The 23,258-nt window shown below is 41.6% G+C and overlaps 1 protein-coding gene across 1 annotated transcript in view; it reads right to left on the bottom strand.

Annotated features, from left to right (window-relative positions):
* The window catches only part of LOC126163179 (ribonuclease Z, mitochondrial), a 104,962-nt gene extending 89,260 nt beyond the window's left edge, over positions 1 to 15,702 (bottom strand). The window contains exons 1-2 of the mRNA XM_049920131.1: positions 15,246 to 15,702; positions 509 to 695 (exon numbers count right to left, since the gene is read on the bottom strand). Coding sequence (XP_049776088.1) covers positions 509 to 695; positions 15,246 to 15,538 — 480 coding nt within the window. The 5' untranslated portion in view covers positions 15,539 to 15,702. The remainder of the gene's footprint in view (positions 1 to 508; positions 696 to 15,245) is intronic.
* Positions 15,703 to 23,258: the final 7,556 nt, after the last annotated feature.

Below are 23,258 nucleotides of genomic sequence, written 5' to 3'. Positions count from 1 at the left end.
CAAACAATGGAAAATCCAGGATGGAATGTAATAATACCAGAGAAGGAAAGTTGCTACTCACCATATAGCGGAGATGCTGAGTCGCGAAAGGCCACACCCAGTCTTTTAATTTTTTTTTATTCCTCTCCTTTCCACTACTTACCCCCTCCCCCCCCCTTCTTTCCTGCCCTCCGTCTAAACTGCAGCACTTGACTGTCCGCCACTCCCACCATACTATTTCTCCCCCTCCCCGCCCCAGCCTCCTCCTTAGCCCCAACCAGTCGCCACTCCCATCATGCACTGGTGCTGCTGTTCACAGTGTGGTCTCAGCTCTTTGAGACTGCTGATGTATGCGCGAGTTGCATTTATGTGAGTGTGTGTGTGTATATGTGTGTCTACTGCTGACAAAGGCCTTAATGGCCGAAAGCTTTAATTATGTGAATCTTTTTATTGTGCCTATCGCGACTCAGCAATTCTTCTAGATATTTTCACTTGTATAAATTCAGAAAACAATATATATGAAACTTACTGTTCCTGGTGGGCCATGCAATATAATTTCTGGAACTCCTACATCCTGTATTGTTAGAGCAACTCCAGGTAGTCCTCCAATGTTGTCCCATGACAGGTGAGTAATAAAAATATGTTCTAGTTTAGAAAGCTTCGCTTTGTGCTCATGTGCCAGTCGCTGAGTACCTTCACCACAGTTGAACAGGTACCTAGAATAAGAAGTGTATAATGTAGATGTGTAAAAGCTAGGTTAGATACATCATTCACTTCAAAGACCTAGAGTAAGGAGATCAATGGGAATGTAGCCAACATTACATTAGGTAAGACAATAATTAACAGTAACACATATTTAAAAAACAATTCGTATGTGATGTTCCTTCCACAGGCAGTGAGAGATGGCTCTCAAGAAAGGGGGGGGGGGGGGGGGGGAGAAAGGAAGAGGACAAGGAGCAAGACAAGGACGAGGATAAATACTATCACACCTGTCTGTTTTCACCAGTGATGTCATAGTGGATCCAAAGATGCAACACATACAAGATTTCAATGTGATGACAGACACTTTCAAACATTTCCATGGAACCAAAATGTATTCATGAATTATAGAATCACACGAAATTCTTAATATAGCCTTCAGTGGGTTGGCTCACATGCCTCAGCAATGATTGCAGCAGATTGCTGTACTGTAGGTGCAACCAAAATGGACAGTTTCTGTTGAGATGTCATGCCAGAGAAATATGTGGTTCCTGAAGAGAGGCAGTAGCCTTTTCAGTACTTGCAGAGGCAACAGTGTTGATGATTGACTGATCTGGCCTTATAACATCAACCAAAATGGCTTGCTGTACTGGTACTGTTGATGGGTGCACATCGACCTAGCAGTTATCGATCCCATTGGGCGTGAAGTTTGCCTATAAAGTGAGCGCCTGAGGTGAGCCACAAGAGAAAGAGTGAACACAGAGCTGCTAGGAGGCGTGAGTCATGCATGCAATGTGTTTGGAAGCACACTGAGTGGCAGTATAAGCTGGCAACGTGTAGAACTGAGACTGTTGCTACTGGCATTGGTGATTCTGACACTCACTGGTTTACGGGACTCTGAGTGGACACTTGTTGCCTCATTCGAAATTCTCGTCAGCTACTTCAGTCTGTGCTGTGGGTATTGCCAGCTGCCAGTCCTGAATGATTTCCTTAGTAGTGAAATGGCCATGTTTTGATGGTTTATCAAGTGTGGTTAAATTTTTTTATTATTTTATTTACTTGACCAGTTGGTTGCTTGAAGTTTTCCAGGCCATCATTTAAATTGTCATTATTGTCTGGCCTGTATTCCCTGAAGCATGTATGAACATGTTTTTGAGGCTTGTTGAATTAAAACCATCTGTTTTGTGTGTTTTAGAAGCTTGTCTTGTTACTTTGTGTTCTCTACTGTGTGTACAACGACCTGCCTGAGGAGACGGGCGAGCTGGCCCCGTAGATGGTTGGAGAGTAAAAGGACTCGTACCAACAGCGGCAGTTCATGTGTAATGAAAGAAAGCCTATGTAATCCTGCTTTAAGTATACGCCTCCAATTATAGCCATTATCTCTTGATGCATTTGCAGTTGTGCGAGTGGTGGCTTAATTTTAAAACCACAAGTTTGTTTAATGTTGTTTAAAGATCCTGTGTGGAACTATTGCAGAAGTTAACTCTTAAGTCATTTACTTGTCAGCTCTAATTTGTTTTAGAGATTTCTATATTTCGACTGACATCTCTGCCCAAACTCTTTACCTTTACATATGTCTGCTTGTGTCTGTATATGTGCGGATGTATGTGTGTGTTGCGCGCGAGTGTATACCTGTCCTTTTTTCCCCCTAAGGTAAGTCTTTCCGCTCCCGGGATTGGAATGACTCCTTATCCTCTCACTTAAAACCCACATCATTTTGTCTTTCCCTCTCCTTCCCTCTTTCCTGACGAAGCAACTGTGGGTTGCGAAAGCTTGAATTTTGTGTGTGTGTGTGTGTGTGTGTGTGTGTGTGTGTGTGTGTGCGTGTGTGTGCGTGTGTGTTAGTGTCTCTATCAACATACCAACACTTTCGTTTGGTAAGTTACATCATCTTTGTTTTTAGATATATTTCATTAGAGTAATGTTTTTATGAGAAACTTTGTCTTATAATTTTATGCTCTGTGCTTTTTTTTCTTTTAATCATGAGCTCATTGGTAGATGCCAGCTTAGATTAAGACCAAAGGTTATATTCTGGCCTAGTTATTTTTCTAGTTGAAGTGCCAGCCTTATTGGATTCTGATTGCTTTGGTAGTGGTTGTTTAAATATTACTGCTTGGTTAAATATATTTCAGTCTTTTATTATTTATTGCCTAAAAGTTTAATGCTAAATGAGCTGATGTTTGTGTACCCTTGCTTGAGATCAAGCCTGGAAGCGCAATGACTCTGTATGTAATTTTTTTTTTTAAGAAGTACCAAGGAATGTGGCCTAGTCCTTTCATTAACTGAACTTTTCCTGTGCTAGTGTAAAGTTGCGTTACAACAGTGAAAGCAAGAGGAAACTACAGCTATAATTTTTCTCCTGGGAGTGTGCAGCTCTACTGTATGATTAAATGATGATGGCATCCTCTTCGGTAAAATATTCTGGAGGTAAAATAGTCCCTCATTTGGATCGCTGGGCGAGAAGTATTTAGGAGGAAGTCATCAACAGGAGAACCAAAACTGGAATTCTATGAATTGGAGTGAGAGATCCTTTAATCAGGCGGGTAGATTAAAAAATTTAAAAAGGGAAATGGGTAGGTTGAAGTCAAATACAGTGGGAATTAATGAAGTTCGGTGGCAGGAGAAACTGGACTTCTGGTCAGCTGAATACAGGGTTACAAAGTCAAACACACGTAACGCAGGAGTGGGACTAATAATGAATAAGAAAATAGGAATGCGGGTAAGCTTCTATGAACAGCATATCAAATGCATTATCTCAGCAAGATAGAGATGAATCTCACACATATCACAGTAGTACAAGTTTATATTGCCAACTAGCACCACAGACAATGAAGCGATTGAAGAAATATATGATGAGATAAAAGAAATGATTCAGATAGTTAAGATTGATGAAAATTTAATTGTGATGGGGGACTGGAATGCAACAGTAGGAAAAGGAAGAGAAGGATGATTAGTAGGTGAATATGGACTGAGGGAAAGGAATTAAAGAGGGAGCCACCTGGTAGAATTTTGTACAGAGCATAATTTACCCTTGGCTAACAATTGATTTTAAAATCGCGAAAGAAGACTGTAAAGGTGGAAGAGAGTTGGAGACACCAGAAGGTTTCAGATTCATTATGCGGGTGAATATTAATAAAACCGACAAACTGTAGGGACAGATTACTGACTGGAAGTGGAGGGAGAACATGTGTCTGGAAATCCATTGTTGCCAAGGTAGACGGTACTGATGAATGAAAGTTCCTCTTGCCACAACCTGTGCGTTCCTCGAGTGCTGCAGGCTGTGTGATTGACACAGTGTAGTTCAGCAGCTGCATGGTCTGGTATTCATGTCAGGAACAAGCCGAGATGCTGTTTGTGTACGGCCAAGCAGGTGGAAATGGTTGAGAGGCAGCATTGCTATAACAAAACAATTACCCTCACAGACACCAACCACATCGAACAACATGTCCAGCCAGTTTTTGGTGTTTGTAAGATCATGGATCCTTCCAGACAGACAAACATGCAGGGAGGATGCAGACTGTATGTACACCAGATTTGGAGGACTGGATTCTACAAGCTCCAGACTATGATTATGTATATCCTGTATGACAACTGCTACTATCCCTATCACCTGCAACAAGAGTGGGTTTCCCTCTACGGGAAAGATTTTGTCAACGATTTTTGCACCAGACCATCACAATTATGGTTTTCTGTCATCAGCTGATGAAGCAACATTTACTAGAACTGGCATCATCAATATGCATCACTGTCATCTTTGGGCTACAGACAATACTCAGGGAAAAGTTGAAGCATCTCATTGGCATCAGTTCAGCATCAATGTGAAGGCATGGATTCTTGGTGATCACATACTTGGACCAGTTATTATTCCACATCGCCTTGAGGGAGGAATGCACCTGGACTTCCTACAGAATATTTTGCCTCAGCTGCTTGAGAAAGTGTCTTTGGCAATATGACAGGTTATGTGGTTTCTGCATGACAGAGCACATTATAATTTGCTGACACCCCTTAACAACATCTTCCCTGCACATTGACTAGGATGTGGAGGCCCTGTAGCATCACCTGCTAGATCACCAGACTTAAACCCCCTGCATTTTTCCCTCTAGGTGCATCTGAAAAGCTTTGTGTACGCTGAACCATGTTCTGACGTGCAGAGCCTTCAACAGTGTTTTCACAACACCTGTGATGCTATTCGAAGAGAGGCCGAAATGCACAAAAGAGTGTGGCAATCCACGCTGCAGCGTGTGAATGCATAGGCTGCATCCCACGGAGGCCACAAGCACCTGTTGTGATGTGGATGCAGTGCAGCTCTGTACTGTGTTCCAGGATGATTTGTTGTTACCGCATGCAAATTGTTCATTTGCTGACACATGTTGATATGACCTGTTTTCCTCCATTTCCAGTCAAGAAACCATCCCTGCAGTTTTTCAGTTTTATTAATATTCACCCTGTATAATAGTAAGGAAGAGATTTCAGAACTAGATATTAAATTCTAGGACAATTTCAGGGGCATATGTGGACTCTGTCTGCAATTTATTAATTATGAAATTAGATTAAAAACGAAGAAACTGCAAAGGTAGAAAATTAAGCAGATGGGATCTGGATAAGTTGAAAGAACCAGAGGTTGTTGACAGTCTCAGAGGTTGACTACAAAAGTGGAAAGGAATATAGTGGAAGATGAATGAGTAGCTTTAAGAGATGAAATACTGAAGGCAGCAGAGGATCAAATTGGTAAAAAGATGAAGTCCAGTAGAAATCCTTGAATAACAAAGAAGATAATAAATTTAACTGACAAAAGGAGGAAATATAAAAATGAAGTAAATGAACAGGTGAAAGGGAATACAAATGTCTAAAAAATTAGATTGACAGAAAGTGTAAATGGCTAAACAGGGAAAGCCAGACACAAACATAAGGATTTAGAAGTATATTTCACCAAGGGAAAGATAGATACAATGTACAGGAAAATTAAAGAGGCCCTTGGAGAAAAGAGAAGCAGCTGTATGAACATCAAGAGCTCATGTGGAAAACCAATCCTAAGCAAAGGAGGGGAATCAGAAAGGTGGAACAAACACGTACAGGATCTATACAAGAGAGTTGTACTTGAAGGCAATATTGTAGAAATAGAAGAGGACGTAGAAGAAGATGAGATGGGAGATGATACTGTGAGAAGAATTTGACACAGCACTGGACGACATCAATCGAAACAAGGCCCCGGGAGTAGACGACATTCTGTCAGAACTACTACCAGTCTTGGGTAAGCCATCCATGACAAAATTCTTCCATCTGGTGTGCAAGGTGTACGAGACAGACAATATAACCTCACAATTCAAGAAGAATGTAATAATTCCAATTCCCAAGAAAGCAGATGCTGACAGGTGCAAAAATTATCATTTCCATGTCTTGATTGCAAAATACGAACACAAATTCTTTACAGAAGAATGGAAAAACTGGTAGCAGGCAACCTCAGGGAAGATCAGTTTGGATTCCGAATATGATAGGACCACATGAGGCAGTACTGACGCCATGATTTATTTTAGAAGATAGGTTAAGGAAGGGCAAACCCACATTTATAGCATTTGTAGACTTTGAGACAGCTTTTGACAAAGTTGACTGGAATACTCACTGAAATGGTGAAGCCATCAGGGGTAAAACACATGGAGCGAAATGCTATTTACACCTTCTATAGAGGCCAGACAGCAGTTCTATGAGTTAAGGAGCATGAAAGGGAAGCAGCGATTGAGAAGGGAGTGAGACAGAGTTGTAGCCTATCCCTGATGTTATTCAATCTCTATACTGAGCATGCAGTAAACAAAACAAAAATTTGGAGTAGGAAATTAAGTGCAGGGAGAAGAAATAAAAACTTTAGGTTTGCCGATGACATTGTAATTCTGTCAGAGACAGTAAAGGACTTGGACGAGCAGTTGAACAGAACTGTCTTGAAAAGAGGAATATAAGATGAACATCAACAAAAGCAAAACAAGGATAATGGAATGTAGTCAAATTAAGTTAGGTGATGCTGAGGGAATTAGATTAGGAAATGAGACACTTAAAGTAGTAGAAGAGTTTTGCTATTTGGGCTGCAAAATAACTGATGGTGGCTGAAGTAGAGAGGATATAAAATGTAGACTAGCAGCAGCAAGGAAAGCATTTCTGAAGAAGACAATTTTGTTAACATTGAATATAAAATTTTTCTGTTAGGAAGTCTTTTCTGAAAGTATTTGAATGGAGTGCAGCCATGTATAGAAGTGAAACATGGACGATAACTAGTTTGGACAAGAAGAGAATAGAAGCTTTCGAAATGTGGTGCTACAGAAGAATGCTAAAGCGAATTCTCTACAGACGAATGGAAAAACTGGTAGAAGCCGACCTCGGGGAAGATCAGTTTGGATTTCGAAGAAATATTGGAACATGTGAGGCAATACTGACCCTACGACTTATCTTAGAAGCTAGATTAAGGAAAGTCAAACCTACGCTTCTAGCATTTGTAGACTTAGAGAAAGATTTTGACAATGTTGACTGGAATACTCTCTCTCAAATTCTGAAGGTGGTGGGGGTAAAATACAGGGAGCGAAAGAATTTGTACAAAACCAGATGGCAGTTATAAGAGTCGAGGGGCATGAAAGGGAAGCAGTGGTTGGGAAGGGAGTGAGACAGGGTTGTAGCCTTTCCCTGATGTTATTCAATCTGTATATTGAGCAAGCAGTAAAGGAAACAAAAGAAAAATTTTGAGTAGGAATTAAAATCCATGGAGAAGAAATAAAAACTTTGAGGTTCGCCGATGACATTGTAATTCTACCAGAGACAGCAAAGGACTTCGAAGAGCAGTTGAACAGAATGGACAGTGTCATGAAAGGAGGGTATAAGATCAACAAAAGCAAAACAACGATAATGGAATGTAGTCAAATTAAGTCGGGTGATGCTACATCTACATTGATACTCCGCAAGCCACCCAACGGTGTGTGGCGGAGGGCACTTTACGTGCCACTGTCATTACCTCCCTTTCCTGTTCCAGTCGCGTATGGTTCGCGGGAAGAACGACTGTCTGAAAGCCTCCGTGCGCGCTCTAATCTCTCTAATTTTACATTCGTGATCTCCTCGGGAAGTATAAGTAGGGGGAAGCAATATATTCGATACCTCATCCAGAAACGCACCCTCTCGAAACCTGGCGAGCAAGCTACACCGCGATGCAGAGCGCCTCTCTTGCAGAGTCTGCCACTTGAGCTTATTAAACATCTCCGTAACGCTATCACGGTTACCAAATAACCCAGTGACGAAACGCGCCGCTCTTCTTTGGATCTTCTCTACCTCCTCCGTCAACCCGACCTGGTACGGATCCCACACTGATGAGCAATACTCAAGTATAGGTCGAACGAGTGTTTTGTAAGCCACCTCCTTTGTTGATGGACTACATTTTCTAAGCACTCTCCCAATGAATCTCAACCTGGTACCCGCCTTACCAACAATTAGTTTTATATGATCATTCCACTTCAAATCGTTCCGTACGCATACTCCCAGATATTTTACAGAAGTAACTGCTACCAGTGTTTGTTCCGCTATCATATAATCATACAATAAAGGATCCTTCTTTCTATGTATTCGCAATACATTACATTTGTCTATGTGAAGGGTCAGTTGCCACTCCCTGCACCAAGTGCCTATCCGCTGCAGATCTTCCTGTATTTCGCTATAATTTTCTAAAGCAGCAACTTCTCTGTATACTACAGCATCATCCGCGAAAAGCCGCATGGAACTTCCGACACTATCTACTAAGTCATTTATATATATTGTGAAAAGCAATGCTGAGGGAATTAGATTAGGAAATGAGACACTTAAAGTAGTACAGGAGTTTTGCTATTTGGGGAGCAAAATAACTGATGATGGTCAAAGTATAGAAGATATAAAAGACTGGCAATCACAAGGAAAGTGTTTCTGAATAAGAGAAATTTGTTAACATTGAGTATAGATTTAAGTGTCAGTAAGTCGTTTCTGAAAGTATTTGTATGGAGCATAGCCATGTATAGAAGTGAAACATGGACGATAACTAGTTTGGACAAGAAGAGAATAGAAGATTTCGAAATGTGGTGCTACAGAAGAATGCTGAAGATTAGATGGGTAGATCACATAACTAATGAGGAGGTATTGAATAGAATTGGGGAGAGGAGGAGTTTGTGGCACAACTTGACTAGAAGAAGGAATCGGTTGGTAGGATATGTTCTGAGGCATCAAGGGATCACCAATTTAGTATTGGAGGGTAGTGTGGAGGGTAAAAATCATAGAGGGAGACCAAGAGATGAATACACTAAACAGATTCAGAAGGATGTAGGTTGCAGTAGGTACTGGGAGATGATGAAGCTTGCACAGGATAGAGTAGCATGGAGAGCTGCATCAAACCAGTCTCATGACTGAAGACCACAACAACAGCTAAAGTAGACAGAGTGATATCAAAAGAATAAATCCTTAGCGCAATTGTCCCTTGTTTAGAAAAGAACTCCAAAATGTTACTGAGATCCAAGATCATAAATGCGACTGCTGCTCATGTTACTCGCAGCAATGTAAGATGTGTTCTTAGGCTCCTTGGAAATCGATATATTCAGAATAAACTGAGTAGTTTATGCCAGTTGTCAACCACAGACAACATTTAATTTATGTTGTTCGTTTGTACAGTCATGACACCATAGCTCAAAGCTGAGAACCGCTACTGAACCATAGACTTGACCCAAAAACTTCATCCATTCTTTCTTTATACATTAATTAAAAAGCTTACCTCAGACACTTAAATGTATACGTACTATACAGCATAAGATAATTCCAAAGCTACTGAAGCCAATCACTGTCAAGTGCAAAGTTTTGAAGGCTTACACAGATTGAATTACTGTACAGAAGCTATGTTGAAGGCAGTATTGATGACTGGTTTGTGGGTCGCTCAACTGCGCGGTCATCGGCACCCGTACACAGACCCCACTCATATAATGTGGGAAGGATATGTCACCAGGTCGTGTCGCAAGCTTTTTGTGAATCAAGAAAGATGGCAATCAGGTGTTGGCGTCTGGAAAAGGCTGTTTAGATTGCAGACTTGAGGGACACAAGATTATCAGTGGTACAGCAACCCTGGCGGAAACCTCCGGAATCCAACACAACCGCCGATTTACCATACATTCTAAGAGCTTACAAAGAACGTAGGTGAGGCTGATGGGATGATAGCTATTCACATCAAGCGGGTATTTGCCAGTTTGAGCACTGGAATGACGGTGCTCTCTCGGCATTGCGATGGAAAGACGCCACCGGACCACATCCGGTTGAAGATGATGAGGAGATGTTGCTTGTAGTTGGATGAGAGATGTTTGATCATCTGACTGTCGATCCAATCTGGCCCAGGAGCTGCATTGAGGCAATGTGCAAGGACACTGAGGAGTTCCCACTCTATAAATGGAGCACTATAGGGGTCAGTGTGACGTTCAGTGAATGAGGGCCTTCTTTTCCATCCGCAGTTTGAGTATGCGAAATGCTGGGGGATAATTCTCCAACACGAAGGCTCAAGCATAGTGCTCAGCAATTGTGTTTGCATTGGTAGTTAACATGCCATTGATGTTAATGCCAGTGATACCTGTCGGGGTCTGGTACCAACAAACACGTATGATCTTCATCCAGACTTGGGAAGGTGATGTATGGCACCCAATGGTCAAGACGTACCTCTTTCAACATTGCTATTTCCATCTTTTTTTTTTATAAGCTGGCGAATGCAGGCACAGAGCCATTTAAAAGCTATTAGATGCTCTAGGGAACAGTACTGCTTATGTCACTGTACAGCTCGCCAATGCTCTTTAATGGCCTCAGCGATTTCCGGCGACCACCAAGGTACTGACTTTCGTCGGGGGCACCCTAAAGAACAAGGGATCGCGTTTGCCGCCGCAGAAACGATTGATCTAGTGACCCTCTCAACTACCACATCAATGGTACCATATGGGGGAGATTTAATGGTAACAGCTGAAGTGAATGCTTCCCAGTTTGCCTTGTTTAAAGTCCATCTCGGTAGACGTCTGGGGGAATGGTGCTGGGGGAGTGACAGGAAGATGGGAAAGTGGTCACTACCACGTGAATTATCGTGGGCTCTCCAGTGGGCAGATGGGAGAAGTCCTGGGCTGCAGAGGGATAAATCAATGGCCGAGTAAGTGCCATGAGCCACACTGAAATGTGTGGGGGCCCCAGTACTTAAGAGGCAAAGGTGGAGTTGAGACAGTAAAGTTCTGACATCTCTACCTCAGCCAAAGGCATGGTGCCACTTCACATGGGGTTATGGGTGTTAACATCTACCAAAAGTAGGAAAGGTTTAAGCAGTTGGTGAATCAGAGCAGCCAATGCGTTCAGGGGTACTGCACTATCTGCAGGAAGATATACGTTGCAGACAGTTATTTCCTGCGTTGTCCTTATCCTGATAGCCACAGCTTCAAGAGGGGTTTGAAGGGGCACAGGTTTACTGCATACTGAGTTCAGGACATAGACACAAATTAAACCTGGCACTCTATTATAGTCGCCACAGTGCTTGTAATATGCCCTATACCTGCAGAGGGCAGGGGTCCACGCTGCCGGGAACCAGGTTTCCTGGAGGACAATGCAGAAAGCAGGTGTAAAGCTTAACAGATGCCGTAGCTCAGCCAGGTGGTGGAATAAACCGCAGCAATTCCATTGGAGGATGACGTTATCGTGACGCTGGGAATGCATGAAGCACACAAGGAGGCAGGTTACACATCAGGGTCACTTCCTGCCACTGCTTGAGTATCTGTATCCACTCCTATTGTGGATGAGGCATCGGTGAGATCCAGGTCCTCAGGGAATGCTAAGATCTCCACCTCATCCTCAGATGTAGAATTGGTAGGGAGTGGTGGTGCTGGGGCCACCAGAGGGTCCTTTTTCATGGCAGACTTCTTTCTTTGCTTCCCCTCTCACTTCTCTTTAGGGGCTTGCTGGGAGGACTTCTACGAAGTAGCTTCAGGCACAGAGGAAGACCGTGAAGCTCTTCGACCAGCAGCTTTTGGCTCCTTTAGCCACTAGCGAGTGTCCACCTTGGCATTAGTGGAGACCTCGGGAGAGAGGGTCTCAATGGAACCCTTCCGCACAAGAGAAGCCGGAGGAGGCTCTTCCTTCTCCAGCTGGGGGCAGGGTACTGATGTCCCCTGCGTTTGATGGTTGGTTTGTATGGGTTGAGGGGACCAGACTACAATGCCCATTGGTCCCTCCCTTTAAGGGGGCCTTGCTCCCAAAGTAGACACTTTGGGAGCAACGGAAGGAGATTTTCCCTCTACTACCAAGGGGGCGAACGTATTCTGGAGACTGGGAAGGCCCACTGCTTGTGGCACAGTGTCTCGTACAACTGGTACTTATGACGGAGATGGTAATGTAGCTGCAGCATATGTAGATGTCAACCAAATGGGGCGAAATCATTCAAATTTACATTTAGCCTCTTAGTAAGTCAACTGGTGCAGTGTCTTGTACTCCATGATTTTCCACTCCTTTTGGAGTACTGTGCAGTCTGGCGAGCAGGGGGAGTGCTGCTCTCCACAGGTGATACAAGTGGGAGGAGGCGCACCTAGAGTACCTGGATGCAGTGGACGTCGGCAGTCTCAACATGTGGTGCTGGAAGTGTAGTGGGAAAACATGTGCCCGAATTTCCAGCATTTAAAGCACTGCATAGGGCGAGGGACATATTGTTTAACGTCACAGTGGTAAACCATCACCTTGGCCTTTTCAGTCAATGAATCACCCTCAAAGGCCAAGATGAAGGCACCACTAGCAACCCTGTTGTCTTTGGGCCCCCTCTAAACACACTGGATGAAATGAACTCCCCGCTATTCTAGATTGACACGGAGCTCGTCGTCAGACTGCAAGAGGAGGTCATAATGGTAAATAATCCCCTGGACCACATTGAGGCTTTTATGGGGAGTGACGGATACCGGAATATCATCCAGCCAATCACAAGCGAGTAATGCCCAGCATTAGACTGGGGATGCTGTCTGAATCAAAACTGCACCGCTTCTCATCTTTGACAGTGCTGTCACTTCCCCGAACTTATCCTCAAGATTTTCAACAAAAAATTGAGGCTTCGTAGGTAGAAAGGAGTCCCCGTCCATTCTACTGCAGACTAAATACCTAGGTGAATATGGCTCTCTTCTTTCTGTAGCCCTACGTTCCTCCCACGGTGTAGTGATGGAGGGAAACGATTTAAGGTCAAAGCTGTCAGCATTGTACTCGGTCTTGCCCTTCTTAGAGACTGCTGGCACCATACGGTCACCAGCTAGAGATAACTTAGTCCGCTTCATTGTAGGTAGTATGCCCTGATGCCACCCACTCTGATCAGAGGCTCTCCCCACAGGCGCCACACCCAGCCACAGCAAAGGTGACCTGGCATGATGGCCGTTGCGTGGAGTCCTGATGGTCCAGGAAGACAGGCATCTACTCCTTGGCATTCATGGGGAGTTAACAGCTCAGGCATCAGCAGTGCGATCTCTGTGTTGTCAGGGGGCTACCACCAAATGGGTACATGAATGACAGCCCCACCACAACGGACTGGCTACCATGCTGGGTACTGGGTGCAGAGAAACCCAAATATCATCATGGAGGCAAAAGAGGACAGGAGACAACAGAAGAAGATGACATACCCAGGAAAGTGTCCTCACCCAAAGGAGTTGAATTGAAGGTAGAGATGCAAAGCCATGACAAGAGGTTCAGGAGATCGAATCTAAGGGCACTATGGATAACTCACACACCACATAAGGCATTCTTGTCCACATGGCCCGCAATTCTGTAGACTTTGGAAAGTGGCAGGTCAAACCATAAAATGGGACCTGAGCTTATAGAGCCGAAAAGTGAGAGACTCCTTTTAGTCGCCTCTTATGACAGGCAGGAATACCTCGGGCCTATTCTAACCCATGGACCCACAGGGGACCAATTAATTTGGAACAACACCTGACTGGCAGCCAATAGTAAGGGTCTGTGAAAAGAGGGAACACTGTTTTCGAAAAGTGAATGATCGTAGCAGAGACTTCTCTGCAGACACTGTCAATGATTCCTGATGCAGAGGCTTTGGATATATATCTACCAGTTGAAATTCTGAAGCACCCGTCATGGTGGCTATGGGACTATTACAGCCTGGAAGTTGTTAAATATCACAGAAGGTGATGTCGGTGATAGTCTAAACTTACATAGCTGTTGCTTCTAACGTTATATGAAGAGGCACCCATTCCCTTCTAATATCAATTTGAATGAGTGTGACGACCACCTCCTGATACACTTTTGAGGGTGGCATGGTAATAAACGTATTTGTGGGTAGGTTATTTACAGTGAGATAACAGTGTTTTTTTGTAGGGTTACGCAGACCGCTGAGTAGAGTAACAGCCATCACAGTTCAGAGACACTCCAGTAATACTGGTGCAGTTCCACTGAATGATTGCTCTAGGAGTCTGCTGGAGGAGAATGAAGTGACAAGAGTGGTAGGTCACATCTCTGAATCACCATTTGTCACTAATATGAGTGTTACAATGTCTATGGACATAGGTTTAAAATCCTGTGGTTGATGTGTGTGTGGGGTGGGGGTCTTTGAGTGAGGTGGGGAGAGGTGATGCCACAGTTGTCACTAGAATCAGCTTCACCCCATATTTCTTCTGTTTCCCATTCATTACTTTTGAAGGTTTAAAGTTCTCTGGGGTTTGTCCATTTTATGATCAGGTATGGAGGGAGACTGTGCCTATTAGCACTTTCCTAGTTACTGTCTATTGATTTTTTAATGTGATTTTGTTCATTAGACTTCTCTTTAAAGATATTTTCAATGTCTGTTTTTGACGAGCCAGCTACCGCAGCTTAAAAATTCACGGTAGGATTTAAATCAAATGATATTAGTAGTAACTGCAATTAATTTTTACTGGAAGAATTTTAAAGACAATTTGTACTAAAAACATCTACTTAGATCTTGGTTTCTTTCTTCCAACAAACTGCTTAAAAAGGAACAAGCAGCGGCCACTGGCATTTCACCACTCATGACAGTGCGTACCCTGCAAGATTATTTATGTCAGCCCTACCAATTTCCAGTTGATGTCAAGGCTATGCTTAGTGTGATTCCCCACACTGATATCTGATCATGTAACCTGCACAAGATGTCATTTTAACCCCAAATAAAGTCTCATGACAACCAAGTTCAAATGTTGTCAGTCACGGCAGTCAACACAGTCTGCTACGGCATGGTTTGTTTTCAAAACTATCTTTGCCATTTCACACAAATACTTAGAACCTATCTCAAAATTAGCCCCCCCCCCCCTACTGCTTGACCCATCCCCTAATCGGTCCACTCGTTTGTGAAATCTTTAGAAAGTGACCCTCTCTCCTCCTCAATCTAAGATCAGCAATTAGTTTAATAAGTTCCCTTGTAATCTGGTTCTTGTTCATCTTTCAACACTTGATCACGAGATCTAGCAGGAGACTCAAGTTTCTAACGAAAAGACTTTTGTTTTAAGGGCAGTCAGTCATTAGACGATAAAATTTTACGTCATAGAATTACATTTTTAATATGTATATTTACGTACCTTGACTGATCCGTGAATACATACAATGACCGCGACGTTCCTTTTGCACCACTTCCAAGTACTTTAATGCTAACTGTACCAGGCACATACTTCTTCCCTTTTTCTTTCAGCTTTTGTCTCTGCTGTTTCAAGACGGCGGTATGGTTTGGAACTTTCGGCATGTTCAACAATAAGTTGTTTAACGTTTCTGACAGCCTACTCTGGCTATATGAAATAAGTGGTAATTTCAAAATTCTGATAATATTCTGGTTCAAGATTACCTCATGAAATTTGTAATGTCGGAACATATGCATTGATGCTTTGTAATTCTACGGCTACCGTGGTGGAAATAGGATATGATGTCGCCTAAACGAAATAACAGTCATTTTGCACTATATTTCACCCGCCTTGCATCATTCAAAATAAATTTCGTACACACTACACCACATTGAAGATTTCGCAAAGATAGTATAACACTGTCAATGTTTACATCTTCAAGAGTTTAGCGAACCTCCTTGGAGTTATAAGAAACAAACTCTGACCAAAGTTTTTCTCTCCATCAGTGGTTGTACGAACTACGAAGTTGTGAGAGATACAGAAAGCTATAAACAAACTAGGAAGGAACGGACGTGCATGCAGTGCTAAGGAAATAGATGGGTGATATAATCTGATACCAATAAAAGCAGTGTCGTATTTTAGCAGACTCTGAACAAAGAAATCATCAGTTTAGTTTGTACGTGATGTGTATTACTACAATATTACAATACTACGTATTGTGACATCAACCAGCTGACTGAGAACTGTCATGGACGCTGAAATAAATAACTTGCTGAAGGCGAGACCTATCCGATTTTTCTAGGAGGAACACACATCAAACACGCAGGAAAAACTGAAACTTACAGAAATAACGATGTCGGGAAGTTATTACTTCGTTATAGTTGGCCATATGGACAATCCAGTGTTTGAAATGGAATTTACACCAGCAACGAAAGACGTCAAGAAAGAAGATCATAGACATCTCAATCAATTTATTGCGCATGCTGCCCTTGACTTAGTGGATGAACATATGTGGAAGACAAACAGTATGTATTTAAAGTCCATTGATAAGTTCAATCAGTGGTTTGTGTCAGCGTTTGTTACAGCAAGTCACATGAGGTTTGTTATGGTTCACGACGCGAAGAACGAAGACGGCATTAAGAACTTTTTCATGGAAATGTATGAAACATACATAAAATATCTAATGAATCCGTTTTATAAGCCGAATACTCAAATTCATTGTCCATCATTTGATAGGAAAGCACAGTTGTATGGGAAGAAGTATTTGACAGCTTGAAGTTTCCCACACGAAGGGATATTGTTCACTGTTCATAGTAATGTGCAGTTCAGTTCATTTATCGCCTAATGGCGTTATTACCTTAATATGTAATTATTGTACCGTACATCTACGTGTTTGAAATGATAACTATTTGTACAGAATTTATAATGTGTGTGATATTAAATAATGCATTTCTTGCTGCTCACATATTTCTAAATTATAATTTTGCTAAAACGCAAAAATGTCGTAGTTGTCACCAGTATCATTATTATGAATCTTAAATTTACGGACAGTGCAACTGATATTTCTGAGTTATTCTTAAATTTCTAAAGACAGACTATATTAGGTGAATGCTTAATCACAGGAGTACTTGGATGAAGGATACACCAGACTGAATAGCCAAGCAAATGCTCGACTACTTTGATGCTAAGTGGTATATTAATGAAATGTTGTGATTACCTAAAAAGAGTTTAAATTGAAACACTGTGGATATTCTTGTCATGCTGCTGTTTCTGTCCTAATCAAAAGTAAAGTGACGATGTTTTTGTACTAGCTTTGGAACAAGGAATTTCTACCATATGACTACCTTGAATTCAGTGGGCTTACTTTACAAGTTGTCACTTATTTTCAACTTTTGATATTTCCACTTGGATTCTTGCAGGTTCAATGACTCCAATTTGTGTGATGGGATCAGTGTAGTAAGAGATTCTTTTTCTGGTAGAAAGTGTTTTTTGTGAAACTAAATTTTCTGTTTGATAAATTACTGCCATTAGACTGTCAAGAGTTGCAGTGAGCTGTAACTCTAAATATGCTGTAATCCTGATAAAAGTGTCTGTCTCTATAGAGAGAAAATATGGCAATGTTGTGTTTTTAGGAGTGGAGTAGTCTCCTGTCATCCTTTCTTCAACAGAGCAACACTTTCATTTGCCATATGGTACTTTCTGAAACATGTAGAAGTTCTTGCATTTTCAGCAATAACTTTTGGTAAATAAGCCATGTTTTGTGGTATGTAGGCCCTAATGTATTTCATACTACTACTTTTTTTTTTTTTTTTTTTTTTACTGTGCCTACTTTGTCATGTTCACAGAACTTTGTTGTATGATGAGGCTGAAAAATTCCATTCTACTGAAGGAATAGAAAGTTATTGTGTGATTTTTGTAATTTTGGAATGTTGTGTTCCTGTGTTTATACTGGGTAGTAAATCCATCCGAAAGTAATAGATTGTATGCACAAGTTAAAAGTCCACACATCATAATTTACCAGATTCATTTCTCCGCTAATGACAACTATGGATAATGATACCACCCACCCAGCTCGTGCCACACCTTCTGTATCCAAGCAACTGTTTTGAGCAGTGCTGCAGAATATTTGACAATGTCTGCCTCAAATTTTATATTGGTACACACAAGAATAATTTTCAGCTACATCAATTAAACAAAAAACAACTAAATTCCAAGTACCATAACAGATTACATAGCAGCTGCAAATATTAGGACTATGGCTTTTCATTATTGAAGAGAACATACTGCAGGCATATATTTGAAATGGTCATGAACTATATTTTTCTGAAAGGGTGGTTTATATATATATGAGGCACTGAGAGCACAAGCGGACTAACCCACACTTTTTGTGAATTTGAGGTATTGACATGTTGTGATAACAGTATACGAGTATTATGCAATGCATGTTGATCTGTTTGTTTATCTGAAGGTTTGTCTAATGTAGCAACGTAAACATTGCTGTTGCACTCAACCGCCGATAGATACCGTTGAGAGCAGGGGTGGACTATGCGTCATAGTCCATTTGTGCTCTATGCTCTCCGTCCACTGCCATTGCGCGTGACGCCGGCGAACGAAAGACTTGTGTATTTAGTGTGGAACAACGTATTGGACCAGTGACCACGTGGACGTGTATTTCAGTTGATCAGCATGGCAGCCCCTGCGAAAAGCGTGGAGGAGCAGTTGGAAGGTTAGTTTGTATTGTGTTCCATTCCTTTTTTGCGGATAACATTGTCGATTGTACACTAACGCGTTCATATGCAAACACGTCTAGATGTACCGTATCTCGAATGGTGACTTTGTTCAGAAAATGCAGGTTGTTTTCCATACGAAAACAGAATGACATACAAACAATACTTTATGTATTGCTATTTTGTGTAATCAAGTAACGATCACTTGTAATGTTATGTGTACAACAATGTTTTACCGCCCGCCGAGTTGTGTTGAGCAATTGCTTCGCCTGTGGATACCAATGCACGCGTTGACCATTACTGTAGTGTAGTTAATATTACATTGAGGGATGGATATTGTTATTACAGAGATGTTTGCGTCCGATGGGGACGTGCCGGGAGACGCGAGAGCGAGCACGGCTGCAGCAACAACTGTTCCAGAGGACGTGCCAGAGACGAACGACGATGCCGTGGTACGGAGCCGAGGAAAGAAGCGCCTTAGAAACGAAGATAAATGGCTTCGTAACGTTAGGAAAGAACGGAGAGCTCTAGGTCAAGAGTATGTAAACCGTAAGGGTAACCTTGTACCTCGAAAGGAATTGCGGAAAATCAGCGAGTGTACGTGCCGGTATGAGTGCCACAAACACATCAACGAAGAACAGCAGGAACAAGTGTTCAATGAGTTTTATAATTTAGGCAGCCACGATCTGCAGTCGGCTTTCCTGTTTACCATGATTAAAGTCGTTGATAAAGCACGGTCTTACGTAGGTCAGCAACATTCACGTAGGGAGAAGACGAGATTGTATTACTTGCTCAATTCAAATGGGTCTGAAATGAGGGTGTGCAAAAGATTCTTTCAGAATACTTTAGCCGTATCTGCTGGAAGAATCGATAGGGTACTCAAGAATAAAGGGGAAAAAGCCACCCCTCCTCGTGATGGTAGAGGTAAAGGTGAACCTGGTAATAAAACACCTCGCCACAAAGTTGATGTAGTAAAACGTTTCATAGAAAAATTCCCGGCGTATGAAAGCCATTATGCGTATCATAAAAATAACGGTAGAAAGTATTTAGGACCAGATTTAAATTTATCAGTCATGTATTCACTGTACTGTGCAGAGGAGCAAATGCCCGTTTCTCATTTTATTTTCCGCAAAATTTTTTACGAAAACTTCAATTTGTCATTTCATCCACCAGTGTCCGACTCTTGTCGAACGTGTGATGCTTTGCAGGTAAAAATAACAGCTGCCGATAATGATAAGGAGAGGACGGAGTTAATTGCAGAACGTGAATTCCATCAGCAAAAAGCTGAGTATGCACGGGCAGGTTTACATAGTGATACATTGCTTAGCAAATCAGATGGTAACGTTACAGTGATAACATTTGATTTGATGAAAACTTTGCCTACACCGATCATCTCAACTGGAGTTTGCTATTACAAACGTCAGTTGTGGACATATTGCTTTGGCATCCACAATATGCACAATGATGATGTATACATGTTTCTGTGGCATGAATCCATTGCGTCGAGAGGGCCACAAGAAATTGGTTCTTGTTTGCTGTACTTCATACGCAATTTTGTCAGGACTGAAAAACTAATTATGTACTCTGATCAGTGCGGAGGCCAGAATAGAAACATAAAGGTTGCTGTACTGTGCCAATACATTGTCAACAGCTCAGAGTTCTCTGTGAAGGAAATAGACCATAAATTTTTAGTTAGCGGACACTCGTACCTGCCCTGTGATCAGGATTTTGGCTTAGTTCAGAAACGAAAAAAGTATTTTCCTAATATTTACCGTCCTAAACACTGGAATGATGTGGTAGTGACTGCCAGAAAAAGGAATCCATTCAAGGTAATTAATATGAATGCGGAATGTTTCTTTTCAACAAAACAACTCGAAAGAAACATCACGAATCGAAAAATGTCTTCTGGCAATTGTAAAGTACAATGGTTGAACATACAGTGGCTGCGGTATGAAGCAACCAACAGATTCAAAATATTGTATAAATACTCGAACCAAAACCAAGAGCCATTTCAGGAAATTGATGTGGCCAAACGAACAACCACATGCATCAGCAATCTCGAACTGCTTTATCCTAATGGAAATGTAATTACAGAGGCAAAAAAGAAGGATCTGCTAAGTTTGCTTCCGTATGTACCTCCACTTCATCATGATTTCTACAAAACTTTACAAACGTCATCAAATGCTGTAGAAACATTGCCTGTGGATGATTTTGAAATGTAACACAATGCGTAACATTACAGAAACCAATGTAAAATGGTACATGTAATCTGTACAATGTATACTAGTAATGAATACTATTGTCACATGCATCAGCGTACTAACGGACCTGTCATTGAGAATGTTCAACTACTTGGAGCGAAAATGGACTAAGCCACAACAAAACTGCTAATATTCTACTATATAGTACTTTTGTAATTTATCTATGTCAAAATATTGTTCAATAAAACCACAGTTACATCATATGCATGTTACAAGGCTGCAATGTATCACAAACATACATTATTTGTGGGCCCGTATTATGAGACCTGTTTCCTCCATATTGACTTCTCCGGGGTTAGTCCGCTTGTGCTCTCAGTGCCTCATATAATGTTTCAAACCAGATTCCAGATTCAGAATGTGCTAAACACTGAAAAACCAGTGAATTTGGTAATACAGATACTGGAGTGAGTGCTTTTCATAGTAGGTATCAACTTACATACAGTGTGAAATGTAGTGAAGGAGATTCATAGAATCAGAGGTGAGGAGCAAATTATAGCATTAGTAGTAAAAATATAGTGCCGGCTGTAGTGGCCGAGCGGTTCTAGGCGCTAAAGTCTGGAACTGCGCGACTGCTATGGTCGCAGGTTCGAATCCTGCCTCAGGCATGGATGTGTGTGATGTCCTTAGGTTAGTTAGGTTTAAGTAGGTCTAAGTTCTAGGAGACTGATGACCCCAGCAGTTAAGTCCCATAGTGCTCAGAGCCATTTGAACCATTTTTGAAAAATATAGCATTTCATAACTGTCGTGAGTATGCTTTGGGTTTGTTGATTCTTATTGGCACAATATTTTGATAACATTGCCCATTGAAGAATTCTGCCAATAACACAGCAATCCAGCAGCATATCTGCAAGAACCTTTTATAGAAGCAACACTGGCTAAACAAGATCTTACATTTCACAACTGTTACTGAAAAATTGAAGGTTATTTGTGCAACCAGTCGCTGACCACTGGAACTTTCCCAATTGGTTGAAATAAGCTGAAGTTTAGCCTCTCTGTAAAAAAGGATGTAAAGGAAGATCATCAAACATCCAACCAATTTCAGTTTTGCTACCATGCTCAAAAATGTTACACTTCTTGACCATCTGACTACCTATAATCAGCATTAGGGAAACATCCAATTCCACCCATTTGCTTGACCCGTAATGTCATCAGTTGGTGGAAACGCCTACTTCCAGTGTATGCAAAACGGTGACGATGTTGTCAATACATACCTCACTCTAATAGTAAAATGAAACTAATGGGGCAACTGCTAGAAGAAGGGGGTTTAGGATGGGGATAAACTAAATATATAACAATATAAAACACAGTACCATCTCAAAACAAATATTATATAAAAAAAAAATTCTCAACTTACGGCATGTTGCTACAGCCACAAAACCAGCAGGAATTGTACACTTCATTTGACCTATATAGCTCAAATGAAGCCCATGACACCAAAAAACCAACATATGCAGTTGTGAAATCCAGAACCAGACATTTCCTTTGACCTTTAAAGCTCAAACGCAGCCTTCAGTACCTGCTGGCAAACCCCCAACAAAAAAAGCCACAAACTTCACACATCCGCATAACTTACAAAACATCACCGAAACTAGAACACAACTATCTGAAAACCAAAGAACCCCCATATCCACCACTAGCTCAAACACACACACACACACACACACACAGGGGGAAAAAAAACACCCACTATGACAAACACCAAACTAATCACACCTAACAAACACACCAACTTAGGGGAAAAAACATAACTTGCTGAAAACAAAGCAGACACTTCCAAATCCCTGTTACAACACTGACTCATTGACTTCCCAGACTCAAATAAACGCATGGTACCATAGTGATAACCAAGACTCAAATGAATCCAGTGCTCCACGTTAGACTCAAAATGTCATTATCCGTCACCAAAGGGTGCCATCAAATGCAACAGGGCGATATCTAGAAACACAACAACACCATTACGTCGTGGGTCAAAAGCAGACAGGTGGAATTGGATGCTTCCAGTGATCAATCTGTTGTCTAATCATAGTTTGGATTTTTAGTGGGTTTCATTATTGAAAAGGTTATTTACATTTACAGTGAGAATGTAGTACATAAAAACAGCACACTCAGTTTAGGTCTTAGGCCTGTTCCAAGTGGCAGACTGCTACCCACAAGACAGTACGAGGAGCAATCTACAATCGTGAATGTGATTAGCATGTTGCCAATCCCTCCGGCTGTTATTGCCTGATCCTGATAATTCTGCTGCTTCTGTGTTAAAGTGCTTGTAGATTCTCATTTAGCTTCACAAGGATTGAGTGGACCTTACACCAGACTCCCCAACCTTAGAAAAAATCTGAGGAAGTACTGGAACTCGACCCCAGTAGAAGAGAGTCCCATGGTAAGCTATCATTTATTATCCAACTGTGAACTAATTACATGTGGTGTCCCACAAGTTCCCATGCTAAGGCCCTTACCTTTTCTTATGCATATTAATGATCTTTTATCAGTGA

This window comes from Schistocerca cancellata, chromosome 2 (assembly GCF_023864275.1).
Source record: "Schistocerca cancellata isolate TAMUIC-IGC-003103 chromosome 2, iqSchCanc2.1, whole genome shotgun sequence".
NCBI classification, from domain to species: Eukaryota; Metazoa; Arthropoda; class Insecta; order Orthoptera; family Acrididae; genus Schistocerca; species Schistocerca cancellata.
The sequence above is the reverse complement of the archived record's forward strand: the minus strand, read 5'-3'. Positions and strand labels throughout refer to the sequence as shown.